A 15686-nucleotide genomic window follows, 5' to 3' on the forward strand; every position below is an offset into this window, starting at 1 on the left:
ACCATCTATCTATAATAAAAGTATTTATCATAACATTATGATCTAACGTTACAAAAAAAAAAAAAAAAATATTTATTCGGATTAATTCATTTAATTGTTATTAGGTAACGCATCATCAAATGCAAATTCCACTTCCAAAGCAAAAGATTAAAAATTTCTCTGAAAAACCCAATTGTTTTCCTATTTCAATATTATTGTATTTCTTCGAGTACCTAATTACCTATAGACTTTTAACAACAAACTTATTGTAGCTGAAAAAATGATAGGTTTCATTTATATTTTGTTGAAAATTGATCGTGGATAAAACATACATACAAATTACAAAATAAATAAAAAGCCTAATATGGAGAATTAAAAAAAGGTCCCAATTCGTTTGAAAATTCATTCATAATACATTATTATACTGTTTTATACATAATTTATTTCCAGTAAAACGTAGCTCCAAAAATTGTTCACTGTAGCTTCATGTGACTTTCTTTAGGAAATTCTCATTGTATGGTTTTTTATTTCTATAAATGTGATACACCTAAGTCCTAACTTCTAACCCAACAATAGTTTAGATAGGCTATTTAAGGTAATTTTGAGAGCTGTTCTCAGGTAAAATATTAAGTAAGTACTAGACAGGTATACCATACTATGTAGGTAGATATTACCCACTAGTTATAAGTGGACAGTCCACAGTGGGCTATCTACTCTCTGTAGAACATTAGAGAAATTTAGTTTTTATTAGGTAGATTTTCTATTTAGCTAACCTAACCTAACCTTTGTAGGTAAACCACACTATCCATAACTATGGACTAAAGCAGTGGTTTTCAACCTTTTTAACAACATGGCACAATTAATCTTCTACAAAATTCTTGTAGCACATCAAACCATAGATTTGATTATTTATTTCTTATACCATCTTGATTCTAGAATCTAGAATATTAGGCTTAAGAGTTAATGATTGTAAAATAAATTAATGCAATGATGAATAGAGTTTTATACGATGATCATGTACATCACCCGACCAAGAAAATCCTATACTTAAATAATTTTCATGATACTGACGTCTGATAATATTTTTTGTTGGTTCACTCATGACTCACTTAAGTGTTGTTAGCAGAACGAGGTATAAATTTATCCATAATAATAATTATTATTGAATACAAATAAGTAATTAAATTTAAAAAAACACATATACTGTTACATAAAATAAACTAAATATTATGCGACGTGTAACGATCAGATCATTTGCGACGAGTATAATAATAACATAATATAACTACAGTTGTGTCCCATGCACTATATATTAGCATACAAACACAGACAAAAATAATAAAAAAACTAACTATAAACATTAGAACCACTGAGGTGTAGATAAAAAAGAACTAATCAAAACTAAATAAAACAAACCGGTCCAGACGTCTGGTATACTTCAGAAAAATGGGATTGAAGAAAAAATGATTTTTTAAAATAATATAAAAAAATTGTACATTTTATTTTCGGTTTTTCCATTGTTTTTTTGTAAATACGTATAATACGAGGAAATACTACACACTTATACAACTTTTAAGATTTAACGCGGCACACCTCAAAGACGCTCACGGTGCACCAATGTGCCGCGGCACACCGGTTGAAAACCACTGGACTAAAGGTACTAATAACTAAATATAAATTGATGTGACCTAAAAATTTTAAAAAATCGTACCTACATCTCTCTTTGTGTGAAAAAACGGTATAAACTAGAAATCCTTAGGTCATGTGCTTAAAAACTACCAACAAGTTACATAATAGTATTCGGTGTGCAGCTGTAGGTAATTTAATATAATATTATATTATGATAATATTCTTAAATAAAATACATACGAGTGATTATGTATAACTATCAAATAAAATTAATACTGATATAAGATATTACTATTTAAAAGTTTCGTGATAATACATTGCCTTAAGTTTGTCTTTGATTCCATTATTCATTATTTTCCTGCTAAAAATAAAAATTTTAATGTTGCTTTTTTCCAAAACTTTTATACTCCACAGCATTTGGAGGGTATTTATTTCTTATAACTGATTATTTACAAAAAATATTACCCGTTTTTTTTGGAAAATTGTTAGCAGTTTTTTTCCCTTCTAGAAATTCAAAAAAAAGGGTAGAGTATTCTCTACACTGTAGAGAATCGGAATCAGTTTGATTCCGACTCTTCAAATAAATCGGATAATCAACAACTTAGGTTAGGTACAATATTATTTGTCTGCAACGGAAATTCTCAAGATGTTGTGTTCTTACAAACTTGCATCTTATAGCTGTAGCATTCCTAATGTTGTTTTTTAGTATACACACATGTTTATAACTAAAAAAGTGTTCATATACATTGGAAATGGGTTATTTTTAACAATATTATTATATTATGTGAATAACTAAAGACTATAGTGGATAATTAAAAATTGTAAACACTTCAAATATTATATTGTTGATGTTTTATGAAAGGTGACTATGATGACCTTTACAATATAGGTATGATTTTATTTTTAACTTAACATTTTTTAAAATAACTCAACTATTTTAAAGCTTGTTAATAACTGTTGTGGGCAATGTTATTGATTTTTATTGGTATATTAGCAATCACCAAAAAAGGATTTTTTTTTAATTTAATTTTTATTCAAAACATTTCGTATCATCTTTGTTTGTATACAATGATTTTTGTATTATTCAAAATGTACTAAACATGTCTATACGATAATGGTAGGTACTACAACCGGCATCTACAAAATATTCCTAAGATTACCTTTATGTTCCATATTATATGTTACTAATTTTTTTTTTTATCTATTTATAGAAAAACCTTAATAATAAAAAAAAATAACAAAATTATACAAACCGTTATTTCTCTGCTATATGTTTTTATAATGTAATAAAAATGATGACGATCGGTCTTTGAAACGGAAACTAATTAAGAGCGAAACGGTTTATTTTTATTTTTCACGAAGACTTGTTTACAGTGTACATACTATATAGGTCCCTTTTTAGATTATTTATTTTCATGGACCATTCGACGATGCGAAGCGGGTAACCGACATTCTCGGTCTCGTCCTAAGAAAATCAAAACACTAAGTAGGTAGTAGTATATTACGTCTCTAAGCGACCTTGAATTCCAAATCGATTATTATCTCTCATCGTGTGTTGTAATAAAAATAATAATATATATTATATTATGTTCACCTCTTGGCTCATCCGTAACTCTATTTCATAAGAAAACCACATCCGACATCACTTCGGTTATAATAAGTAGGTATAATACACCTAAAGCCTGCTTGTTCCATGCTGTTTACTTCTGAAATCTTAAAACGCTCAGAGTTCTGAGTTCGTTCACTCTTCGAACAGATGATACAGATAAACAATGCCCAGCGTGTGTACACTGTCTAGAATAAATACACGGACCACGTGCTGCAGTCTTCAATAGCTGGTGTACTATGTACATTTTTTTCAAGTGATAATTTGTTCTGTTATAATTGCACAATTTTTAAAAAAAAGTTGTGGGGGGGGGGGGGTTAGGCACTTAAAATACAGTGTGATTAGGGTTGCCAGATTAAAAAAAAAATGAATTGGTTGTCGATGAGCACGGTGTGTTATATATTTTGTTAGAAGAACGGATCTCATTTAATAGCGATTGATTTCCTATTAAAAAAAAGACATGAAATACTTTCTAATTTCTTCACTACCAACTCAGCTTTTAAAGTTTGGAAAATCACCGTCGTCAAACATATGTTCCGTTTTAAAAAACACATGTCCATAAAGTTTTAAAGGATTGAATTTTTTCACTGTGTGTGTAAACATCCTTCAATAATTGTGAATTTTTGTTATATATACATATATGTTATATGTATATATATATATTCATAATATAATATATATGGTTGAGTTTCTATTAGATCATGTAAAGCCCCCTCAAGTGGTTTTCTTAAATTTTTTTTTGTAATTTACGATTCCGTCAATTCGGTTTTGTATCAATGTTAACGCTATATTTATTTAAAAGGGTTAAAATTAAATATTTTGATTTATATTTTTTTAAAAAAATATTTACCATTTTCTGATACCATAATTAGAAAATCAGAAAATAAACTTATACTTTTCCCTAAGCTAAGTATTGTTCACGTTATTGCCCTACCCACCCCCCCTTTTTTTTGAAACCTAACAAGTAACAAATGATTTCTGAATGTTCTATCGGGTTCGGCTAAAAAGGCAGAAATTTACTCAGGTTGCAAGTCACACATTCTGCAAGAGCGGCCTGGTAGGCGCAATAGGTGTTTTTGATATCGTAATTATTATTGCGACACATGATCGTTTATACTTTTTTTTATTTTAAATGATTTAAAACATAATGTAACAACGACTATTTTTCGTATAATTGTATTATAATGACGTGCTATATGATATTAATAAAATAAGTTAATAATATAGTCAATGTCGAATTAATACTTCAACACAGACGATCTTATACATACATAGTTTAGTTAAAAATAGTTTGATAATGATTATTTTTTAAATTAACTCTACTAATGAGGAAACACATAATATACATTCAATAGTACAATCTGATTGAGAAAAATAAAATATTTTTCAAAAAGGTAGAAATCACGTTTAAAAATATAACCACAAATATGAACCAATTCGATTAAATGTAATAAAAAAAGTAAATTACATTTTACCTTTTTCAATAGTACAAGCAAAAATATATACATCTTCATATTATTATATTATATAATATTATTATCGAATCAAATTAACATTTTTTTTTTAAAGAAATTAATATAAATTAACGAGTTAAAAAAAAAGGAAAATGTATAATCACAGAAACAAAACAAAAATTTATATTAATATAAATTGTGTAATTATCTAAACTAAAATACCTCTTACATAGCGTCAAAATGGAATTTATGAGCTTCCATACGTTTCTCAATGCGATCTTCCTGTCGCTCTTTAAGGTACAAAACACCGATGATGACCAATATTAATAAACATGTTCCGGCCAAGGCGAAAGCGCTTTGCAATATCAGCCGACTCGGCGTAACGAATAGTTTGGCGTTCCATTCACTGGGATTGTTGATAGGCTTCGGGATCACTACCATTTGGGAATTGGGAATGATTTGCGTCCACGAACGTGTTTCGTTTAACACGGACACCGTCAGCTCGTCGACAAAGTTGGGTGTACGACCCAGTCCGAATATGGTGTACGGCAAGTAGAGAGAATAATGGGCCGATTGGGGCAGTTGAGTGGCGGTACCCTGACGTGGGTCGCCGTCTTGAGTGGTTGTCAGGTAACTGACTTTTGGTCCAGGTAAATTTGTACCGAACGTACGCGATTTTTTGCCAAGGCGACTAGGTACCATTTCGTTCTTGCTATTCCTCAAGCCCGTAACGACCATTACCTGAAAACAAAAATGTTTTACTATCAATTAAAAAAAAAAAAAAATTTCAATTATTTCCGCACTCACTTTTAGGAAATTAGCGTCATAGTCTAAGCTGTTCCTGAACGCAGACATGTTGTATTGTGCATTCGAACCGCTCACCAGTAAAACATCGAGTATACCATTTTGGTAGAAATCATAAAAGGCTCCCATTACCGTGTTCTTGTTTATATGCTGAAGACTGTCCCAGCGGACGGCAAAAGTACGGTCGAACCCTTCACATACCCCCGGGCAAGGTATATTTTCCAACAAAAATACTTTGGACTTTTTAGGGTCGCCTCCCAGACACAGTGTGGCCAACAAATCTGGATATCCGTCCATGTTAAAATCTCCGGGTCGTAAGGTTATGGTTTCCAAATACTGCATGTTGGCCTGTGGCGGTACGAAACCCCAAACGCTATTTCCGTTGTGGAAATTTATTCCCAGATTATACCAACGGGTCAAATTGTAAAAATAAATTGTACTGTTGGTACATTTTTTGTCGAAGCACACTGGTACTATGTGATCCATGCGTCCGGTCAGTTGTAAATCCATAAACGCAGTTTGACCGACATTTACTACCGATAAGTTGTCCGGAAATGGAATGGTTAGATTGAAAACAAACGCTCCGCTTTCTGAATCAAACAGCCAAACTTCGTATCCGTCCTCAGTCGTTAAATACAAGTCTGGTGAAATATCTAAAAATAAAATCGTCTGCAGTTAACAAAAGCTAGATTGTCGTGGAATTGAACATTTTGTTTTTACTTACCTCCGCCTATATCAACAAAACCGTGTGATTGCGGCACTCTAATCGTGGAATTCGATTGACTCTTATCCATAAGAATTTCTTTGTAGTTGCCGTCAGTATCAAAAACCCAAAATTTCCTTTGGAGCGTACCGTCATCAGCTTTTTGAACACCAAATAAATCTACTATCATGTTTCTGTCATAGTCGATGACTAAGGGTTGATCGTGAATTGTAAATAGTGGTTTAGTTTCATCTGAACAGTTTAACTGATACAATCCACCCCACAAAATATGTACGTCCAACTCGTCTGAAGGAGATTCTGTGGTGAACCAACCCTTAGAACGTGTGATATTCTTAACGGTAACAAGTATGTCCATGAGAGCATCACCATTAAAATCTCCTGGTACCACTGATGTGATTTGATGGTCCTTGAATTTACACTTGGTTTTAGCGTCACCTGGTTTCAAAAGTGGCTCTAAATTGGATCCGAACCAAATCTCAACTGATTGACCTTGATCTTTAAGAATAAACATGTCGGTGAGTTCATCTGAGTCAAAGTCTCCAAATGCTGCTGGTTGCCCACGAGCATCATAACCAAACACGGGACTTGTGATATCGCTCGCCACACAGAAATGACTAAGAGTCAATAATAACAACTGTAAAAAAAAAAAAATTAAAATATCTCTTAAAGAGTTAGTTAGTACATTATCAATATACTCACAATGTAACAGTGTATCATGTTTGTACGTTAAGTATTTGTCTTTGACATCCGATTCCAAATTTCACATTACTGTCAGTTGTTTTATTTAGGACTGTGAGCAGCTCACATGCTGCAACAGCACGGCTGTAGAAGAAATTACAATTTTTCTACACAAAAAGCTGGCAGCACAATTTAACTGTGTAGGTATATGATATTAAACAAATATTCGAACAAACGACCTATGTGTGTAATACAATATTATTATGACTAAACTTTAACGCATTACGCACAGCAATATCAATAGCAAAAGGTTGTCCACAGATCACAAAACAATAGTCTGACATAAAGATCAATACAGTATCATTTATCAAATAGCGCATCACAGTTTTTTTTTATAATCAGCCGTCGTGTTATCGCACATCGGCGCAACACTGCCAACGTGCCAAAACCAATAGGTACGCCGGCAACTCGAGATAAACTCAACATGGCCGCCGGTTTTGTGTGGGCGGCCGTGCGTTTATTACTCGGCTGCCATCTTGCAAAAATCGATAACGCCAGTTGCCGACATACCTTTGGCTATTTTACCACAGTTGTCGATTAGCTCGAAATAAAAATTCGGTAAAATAAATAAGAATTCTGTAACGAATTTTACAGAACACACTACACATTTTAACTAATGAGTTTGTTGTGAGTTTTTTTAAAGATTTTTAATTGCCCATTAATAAGCTTTCCCTATGGAGTATATTATTATTATTTACCCGTTTAATGTAAGTAGGTCAACACTCAACAGGCGGAAGCTCCGTCCAATAATCATTCAATACTATTTCATGTTAAAATGTGGTAGCCCACTTGGAATAACGATTAACAATATTTAGTAATTTGTTGCCTAATTAAGAGACGCAAAACAGGCATAACTCGTGACGAAATGTATAATGAACTTTATCTAATCTTTTGTGTTTGAACATTTTTTATTGTTATTGTTAATAGGCAATAGCTATCTATTAGTATTAAGTGCATTACACTATGATCTCTTGGTGGCTTGTGTAGGAGATTGCACCATATACATTGAGTAAAAATCAGCTTAGCGTTACACCTTATCTTATAAAATAATAACATATATTGTTTAAAGTAAATACATGGAATCTATAAAACTGTAAAAAAAAAACATTATTATCCATGAAAGGTTTGAACGAGACACTAATAAATGTATTTATATATTGTTTAGACTGAGTGACAAATAACCTGCAGCCGTTTGTTCCAAATAAATTATTTAAAAAAATATCTATATTTAAAATTTCAACATAACTGCATATTACTCAAATGTTAATACATTTAAAATGTTTTTAATTAAAATTAATCATATATTAAATTATTGTAATATTTAAATTAAATCTAATGTAGAAACTTTTAATATTACATTACTTACTGGTGTTAAAACAATTTATTTTAGTTTTCAATGAATAAAACTATTGGCTTATAGCAAGTACTTATTATGGATTATTAAAATCATAAGAAATTGCTTAATTTATTGACGAAAAATTCAGAATACTCCATTCTATTCAATTAATATAGACCCTCTATAAATAAAAACATTAAAATGTGTGACACTAAAAATATAATTTGTTCCTCCTCTGGAAAAAAAAGGCAATGACGGTTTTAGAAGAAACTGAATCGTTGATTTTGCTGGGTCTTACACTACAATCGATTTCAACACTAAATACAAGAATGAAGATAATGTTAATTCCGTTAAGAATAGGTACAAAAATGTTATTTATAACGGTTAATAATTAATTTGAATGTGAACATAATATTTTAAGAGGGTTATAAATAATACACAGAGTATATTTAGCTAATATTTAAACAAATAGTGTTTTTTTTATTTATTATAAAACCATGGCGTGATACATAATATATATATTAAAAGTACAAATAATATTTATATAATAAACAATTCAATAAATAGATACTTATGAAAATATAATATTATTTAAAAAAAAACATGTAATATGTATTGTTATTAATGATGAACAATGATAATAATAAATAATTAAAGATTAATAGTTTACTTACTATGCATTACTTTGCAATTTTTATACACTATACATAGTTTTTTTTTTTTTTCGTCATGTCATAATATTATAATTTATAAGTAATCATCACAGATCATATTTCACATTATTAGAAACGACAAAATAAATTAACGTGCGTTACAATAATTGTTAAAAAAAAAAAAAAGGAAATTATCATTAAGTACACGCTTTAAATTTATGTTAATTTTCATAATATATACAATATAAATACAAACTAAACTTTTACAATAGGCGAATACAATTTTTCTTTTCTTATTTTCTAAAATACTCCTACGGCATTGTATTTATAAAAATAAATTACTTGTTTTATTCGAACAAGATTTTGACAATGAGTGATAGCCATTAATATTAGAGTGATTAAGTTTCCTATGAAAACAATGGAAATTTAATTACTCAAAATACCCCATTTATGAGATTCATTAATTAATTCTAAACGGGATTATACAATCCCCGAAACCACTTCGGCGGTAATAGCCAATGATGAAAAGGAAATAACGTATTCAAACTGGAGTGGTTTTTTCATAAGCTGCGAGTAACAAACGAGAAGAACCGACCGACGTATAGCTCTCGCCGCTGGAACGTTGACTCACAGTACTCATGGGGGTTCCGGGTAACGATACTCGTTCCTGAAATTTTCAAAATATATCTGTTATGCACGTATGAATATTTTATAAACTCAACTACAGCCTAGGCCCTAGACGTTGACATATTATGAATATAAAAAAATGTACACACATTTGTAATATTTACATATTGAATTTATTTTAAACAAAACTAACGCAAACACAATGGGGGGACCCCTTATGACTCATCCCTAAATCTCTTCCTTTTTATGACCCATCCCCTTTTTACAAGTAATTGTAATAGGGATAGAAAGGATAAGTCATAAGGAATGGAAATTTGTGGCTTCTCTCGTTGGGTTTGCGTTAGTTTTATTTAAAATAATTATGATACTAATATTTGTAAAGGACGAGTGCAAATGTATTGTTCTGAGCATACCGTCTTATAAAATACAAATATGATACACAAATTTGATATTTATATATTACATAATTTATCAAATAATGTTTTTATAGGACTTGCGGAGACGTCGCATTGATGGGAATTCGGTAAAATTAGGTGAGGCCTTAAAATAAAATTAATATATGACACCATATATTTTGCATACTTTGATGTTTACTAAATACAAGTCATTAGGCTGCCTTTATTCTATAACTATTGTCGTAGTGGTCCGAAAACTAATTTTAGGTGGACGACATTAACACATTTAAGGGTGTAAAATATATTGAGTGCTCGAACACAACAAATTAAGTGAGATTTTTCCAAATATGAATTTTAACTTGGACTTTAATTCATATTATTAATTGTTTTCCTATTATTTGATCCGGATGGATTAATAATTGAAACATAAAAAAGATTGAAGTCGTATTTTGTAGCAAACCGAAACGAGCCAAGTCCACAAAAATCATAATAATATTACTTAAGATATTGCATTTTTAACCATTATTTTAATTAATATTCCAACTATAATAAAAATAAATTCACTTACTTAAAAAAAATATTTTAAAATGGAGCTACAATGCATTTTTGAACTTTTATTCTTTCTGAAATGTTTATGTGTATTTCGAAGAAATAAAACCAATTCAAGTAGTAGTTTTAGTAGAAGTCATAAAAAGCCAATTTATTTAAATACATATAAATATTTTTAATTTACCTGAGAAACCGTTAATTGAGGTTTTTCTTTTTGATGAGCGACTAACATTCGTGCTGCACATTCTCCGTAGCAGTCAGCGTCGTCTGCACCATGGTTTAGTATTACGTTGATTTCTTTTTCTGTAAAATAAATATTTCTAATTGTTAATAAAACAAGTTACGAATTACACATAACAACAACGTCATACTTTCTGTCGGGGCAGCTGCGTGATGTTGTTCTAAAGTTTTTCCACAATCCAACAGAGGAGACATTTTTTCAGCCTCGCTGTCTTCGTCTTGAGTCTGAAATTAAATTCAATAATGTAATAATCGGTAAATAGAAAAAAAAAAAACCTAATTATACATGAAATGTTTGTACCTCTTCTTCTAGATCTCCTTTTTCGTTGACCACTTTAACTTGGTCTTTACATTTTATAGAAAGTTTGGGTTTGGTTTCTTCTTTGCTTGAACTTTTTGACGATTTATCACTGATTGATGTTCCGCCTATTGCCTAAAATGTCAAGGTGTTTATCGTTTCAGTAAAAATATAAGATTTTATAAATGTATAAACAAAAAAAATGCATTTACAATCACAACTCATCACTTGTCAGTTTAAACATTGAAATACTTACATTAGAACTTATGGAATTGTCGCTCGGGCTTAGCGATTCACCGTGCGAGTCGATACTGCTAGACTTCTTTCTAGACAGACGATCCAAACTCATTCTAAATTATTTTAATTATAATTATTTCCTATATTTATTAATGTAAAACTTAGGACGCAGCGTTGAGAGTAATCAACTTTCTGTGTTTTACTCTGTGTTTATCGCCAGATCTATAGTTACTTTGCTTCGATAAATTGAATAATAAGGTTATGTAATAAAATAATATTTAACAATCTTGGGTCCCAATTAGTATTAATAAATTAAAAATAAATAAATGAATTTAAACGCGACTATAACTTACTTAGACATATTAAGACCTGCACATTGGCTGTCCGGTGAAGATTCCAACAATGGATCGCCGGTCATTTTAGTAGCGTTACTATACCGTCGGAAATTCGGACCATTTAGAGCTTCGATTAGAGGAACTGTTTCGTATCCGTACGGTGTACGCAAATCAATCTAAAATAAAAAGCTAATAGTTATTAATTTAAATTTAAACTTTGTTCAGGGTCAGACAGACCCTGAACTTGTAACACATTTTTGTTATTAACCTAAATCAATGTTGATATCAACTTTTTTGTTTTTGTGTAATTTATGAAGAAATTTAGTTAAAAACAAATAATTGCATTTTCCTAATTACACTAAATTTTCATAAAATAGTACTAAGAGATTAAATAAATTGGTAAATTTTTATTACTCTCTGATTGTTGTCCAATGTTTTTTGCAACGCTTTGATCTGCAAGAGTGCACGGAATGGTGCACGACATATTGGACAATTGTTCGCTTGATATCGTAAAGAATCGGCGCACGATTGGCACAAACATAAATGGCGACAGGGCAAAATCAACGTATCTCGCATGTCGCTCATACAAATCACACACTCAGAACTACCGTCTTCTAGTTCTTCGTCGCCGGCGTCCTTCGATTGTAATTTATGTAATTAAAAACTATGATGCTATTTTTAAGAGTAGAATAACACAAAACAAACTTTTAATTCAGTCGATTTATTTTCGATACCATAAATCTCTTGCAATAAATAACACAGGCCGTCCACGAATAATTTTTGTTTTAATGCTTTCAAAATGTACGAACCGTCTGAATATTGTTCGACTACCGCAATCGTGGTGTGAGATTGTCGAGTTTCTAAAAGAAAGGTTTGAAAAATAAATTCCCAAGAAAACGCGTCAATATAACGCAAATACTACCTTCGGTGGTGTCGTGAGCCACACAATGTATCGCGATAGGTATGATTTCTTTGTTAAAGATATACGTGAGATCTTCAGTATTATACAGACTTGGATCGATCATATGTTGGGGTTGATTGAATAGCTGGTTTGAGCCTCGTTTATAATGATATACTTCAGATGTCATTGACGGATCGCGACAACTGAACCTAAAAGAAAAATTACCAAAATATATCAGTATGAAATGATTTAGTATGTTTTAAAAAAATCTGTAATCTTACGAGACCCCACTCGGGGTGAATTCTTCGGTGCAGAAATAGTAAATAGTAATCGAACAAGGGGCGTCACAATCGAACATGAATTCAATGTTGAAAACCGTTTTCCCTTCTTCGGTGCGCACAAAGCGTAATGATTCCTTTCTGATATTCACTAAACTTTTTAAAGGTTTCGTCGGCTCTCCGGGTTCAGGCGGCGGATACGGAAACTGCATTTTGTAATAAACAGAAAAAATACGTATATTAAATAAGATAAGATTTAGTTTTAAAAATTGCTACTTTTGGCCCAATCTACTGTAATATAATATAGTATTGATTGTAACATAGAAAAAAAAGTTGTTTTAAAACTTATAACAAAACATTAATTGAAGAGTGAAAGTGTCAAACTTTCCAAGTGCCAAAGTATAAAAATTGTACTTTATAATTTGATTTGTATTTTATTCATTACTGGAAACAATTTTTTTAATTTTTCAAGAAAACAATAGTTATTAATAAAAAAAAACAATCATATTTAAAACTCAAAAATATGTTAAAGTGTTTCCGGTAATGAATAAAATACAAATCAAATTATAAAGTTCAATTTTTATACTTTGGCACTTGGAACGTTTGACACTTTCACTCTTCAATTATTCATTTGTGAAAATTATCGTTTTAAATAATGGTGAAAAAATAAAAAATATTATGAGCGGTCAATCATGTTTGGACCATCGGTTCTAGGTAAAAAAAAAATACCATATATTAATTACATTAAGACATTTATACCAAGATTTTTGTGTCTTAAGTTTAGCAACAAAAAAATGTATGTAATTAATTATTCTTCAATTATTTCATAGGAATTATTTGTTTAAAAATGAATGCAAGTTTATTCTTTGCAAAGCTGTAGGTATTAAAATAGAGTAAAATTATTCATTAACTAACCGTGGTGGGACATTTGCTGAAAAAATTTAAATCCATGTTTTCTCCAAATAAATATGCTTCGGGTTGTGGAGTGTCGAATTTTTCACCACCCATAATGAAGTGAGTACTGAAATAATTTCCTGTAACAGACAATTAAAAAATAAAAAATAAATTTTTTTTATTAAAATTATTGCCTGCCTACTTATCTTAATAGAATTATTATCAATGTAAGGGTTCAGTATTTAAAGAATCAGTTGGGAAAGTTGCTTTATAAAAGGAACACGTTCAGTTCCTGGTTGTTATTTCCAAAAATTCAAAACAATTCATTATTTTTTCAAAGAAGGAACTCGTTCCAGATCTAGTCCTCTTAAATAAAGAACTTGTTTCATTTGTTATTATTGAACAAAGCTGTTTAGAAAATTGCAGTTTCATAAATTATAAATTTTTTTGACATATTTAGATATACAATATTATAAATAAACAATATTATTATTAGAAAATAGTTAAGTAAAATATATAAATGAAAATTTACATTTTTTATATCTATTTTATTTTGTTTAAAAAGTATTAATTTTTCAAATAGTAAATCAGTTAATAATCACTTAAGAGTTACACCAACCATGACTTTTATATTTTACCATCGAGCAGTTGAAAAATAAACAAAAATTGTGGTAACGTTTTTATTAAGTACACTTAGACGGATAATCAATATTAGACGGCTAATTTTAGTAATAAAATTTAAAATCATGTTGACTATTATTTATTTATAAAAAGTAGGTAGATACAAAGAAAACAATTTTATTTTTTAAAGGAACTGTTTTTCATTTGAATTCCTCAAACAAAAACAAATTTTTCCACGATCCTTTATTTTAACACAAAGCAATTCCAAGCATCATTCCTATAAAAGCTACTCTCTCCAGGAATCCGTTCATTTTGCAACGAGTTCCTTTTCAACATTATTTGTTAAATAATCCTTTTCACATAATAATTGCTTACAAACTATATTGTTACAGTGCGTTTAAAAAAAAAATCGTTTTCATTTAAAATCAATTTGTTATTGAATGTGAAACTTTTAAATAAATAGTCGACCGAATTTTAAACTTACCAGACTTTGGAGGGTACTTGTACGCATTATTTGAACTATTGTCAACTTCTTCAACTCTAGTATTTTGTCGGCTGGAAAATATTCCCATATTAGCAAATCCAGTGTTGAAGAAATCGTCAGAAAAACATTGACCAGACGACTAAATAATTTATTAGACGTGCCACCAGAATTTCGCTATTATCTGTACAATATGTGTTATCAAATAAGGTCAGATCATAAAATAATGTAAACGTTCACAATGCCATGCTCCAGACTTCATTTGTTTACTTTAATAACTGTAAATTCAAAATCGTATCTAACTTCAAACCTATTATCAGAGATTCTTATCAATCTCGTGTTATCACAAAATACAACAAAATTCAAAAAAACGAACGCCATACAAATTGATTTAGTATTTACGAGATTATTATATTTGATTAAAATTTGGCTCTCTAGTCTTTTGTGTTTATTATTCTTTGTTTTTTGAATTTATTCCTTTACAGTGTGTTCGAAATGCCGAATTTTTATTTGACGTGTCTTATTCGGTTTTAGAAATAAAACTGTCGATACAACGTAATTAGAAAAAACATAAGCAACACTTGTGGTTATATATTATAAAATAATATATAAAATAATATAATATTATTTACAATTTATTATTTGATAAAATCGTTAAATTTTGTCGGTTTTTTTTCCCGGTGTCGTTAATTTGTCTACTTCATAAGTAAATTCATTAAACTACTTGGGGATATAATTACAAATAATTTTATAAATTTTTTGCTTCTACAATTTTTAAAACGACTATTTTAACGCTTTATACCGTGTCTTTTAGGTGATTGAAGTTTATTAATTTTATTTAGAATACGTATTTAAATAATTTTGAATCATTTATAATAGTATTCGAATAAAACATAATATGTTCCTA

At 29.9% G+C, this 15686-nt stretch overlaps 2 protein-coding genes across 4 annotated transcripts; both read right to left on the reverse strand.

Annotated features, from left to right (window-relative positions):
* Positions 1-4644: 4644 nt before the first annotated feature.
* On the reverse strand, positions 4645-7240 carry LOC126845839 (T-cell immunomodulatory protein). The gene is made up of 4 exons (XM_050584773.1): positions 6896-7240; positions 6197-6830; positions 5476-6125; positions 4645-5409 (listed from the first exon to the last, which is right to left on the reverse strand). The coding sequence occupies exons 1-4, from the start codon at positions 6911-6913 to the stop codon at positions 4894-4896; spliced, it is 1818 nt and encodes a 605-aa protein (XP_050440730.1). The 5' UTR covers positions 6914-7240; the 3' UTR covers positions 4645-4893.
* Positions 7241-9095: 1855 nt separating this feature from the next.
* On the reverse strand, positions 9096-15081 carry LOC126845704 (E3 ubiquitin ligase Rnf157). 3 transcript variants are annotated; one of them, XM_050584544.1, is made up of 13 exons: positions 14783-15081; positions 13699-13817; positions 12787-12989; positions 12527-12714; positions 12310-12464; positions 12019-12240; positions 11623-11780; positions 11289-11382; positions 11036-11167; positions 10866-10959; positions 10679-10797; positions 10514-10568; positions 9470-9590 (listed from the first exon to the last, which is right to left on the reverse strand). In XM_050584544.1, exons 1-12 carry the CDS (start codon positions 14868-14870, stop codon positions 10560-10562), a joined length of 1581 nt encoding a protein of 526 aa, XP_050440501.1. In that variant the 5' UTR covers positions 14871-15081; the 3' UTR covers positions 9470-9590; positions 10514-10559. The 3 variants fall into 3 exon arrangements, with proteins under 3 accessions (XP_050440500.1, XP_050440499.1, XP_050440501.1); XM_050584543.1 differs by lacking the exon at positions 10514-10568 and having other exon boundaries at positions 9096-9590; positions 11289-11358; positions 14783-15078; XM_050584542.1 differs by lacking the exon at positions 10514-10568 and having other exon boundaries at positions 9097-9590; positions 14783-15077.
* Positions 15082-15686: the final 605 nt, after the last annotated feature.

This window comes from Adelges cooleyi, unplaced genomic scaffold (genome assembly GCF_023614345.1).
Source record: "Adelges cooleyi isolate 19-005CV unplaced genomic scaffold, UGA_ACOO_1.1 ACOO_flye_CR_arks_rails_tigmint_CR_PRNA_8, whole genome shotgun sequence".
In the NCBI taxonomy this organism is placed as follows: Eukaryota; Metazoa; Arthropoda; class Insecta; order Hemiptera; family Adelgidae; genus Adelges; species Adelges cooleyi.

What these genes read in the sequence shown, in the direction of transcription:
- LOC126845839 (XM_050584773.1), bottom strand. An exon ending in TTTTGTTGATATAGGCGGAG is followed by an intron (nt 6,126 to 6,196) that starts GTAAGTAAAAAC and finishes TTTTATTTTTAG; the next exon opens with ATATTTCACCAGACTTGTAT. An exon ending in ATGACGCTAATTTCCTAAAA is followed by an intron (nt 5,410 to 5,475) that starts GTGAGTGCGGAA and finishes TTTTGTTTTCAG; the next exon opens with GTAATGGTCGTTACGGGCTT.
- LOC126845704 (XM_050584542.1), bottom strand. Translation starts at nt 14,870, where the DNA reads ATGGGAATATTTTCCAGCCGACAAAATACTAGAGTTGAAGAAGTTGAC. An exon ending in ATAAATCGACTGAATTAAAA is followed by an intron (nt 12,241 to 12,309) that starts GTTTGTTTTGTG and finishes TTACAATCGAAG; the next exon opens with GACGCCGGCGACGAAGAACT. An exon ending in ACAATTCCATAAGTTCTAAT is followed by an intron (nt 11,168 to 11,288) that starts GTAAGTATTTCA and finishes TTGACATTTTAG; the next exon opens with GCAATAGGCGGAACATCAAT.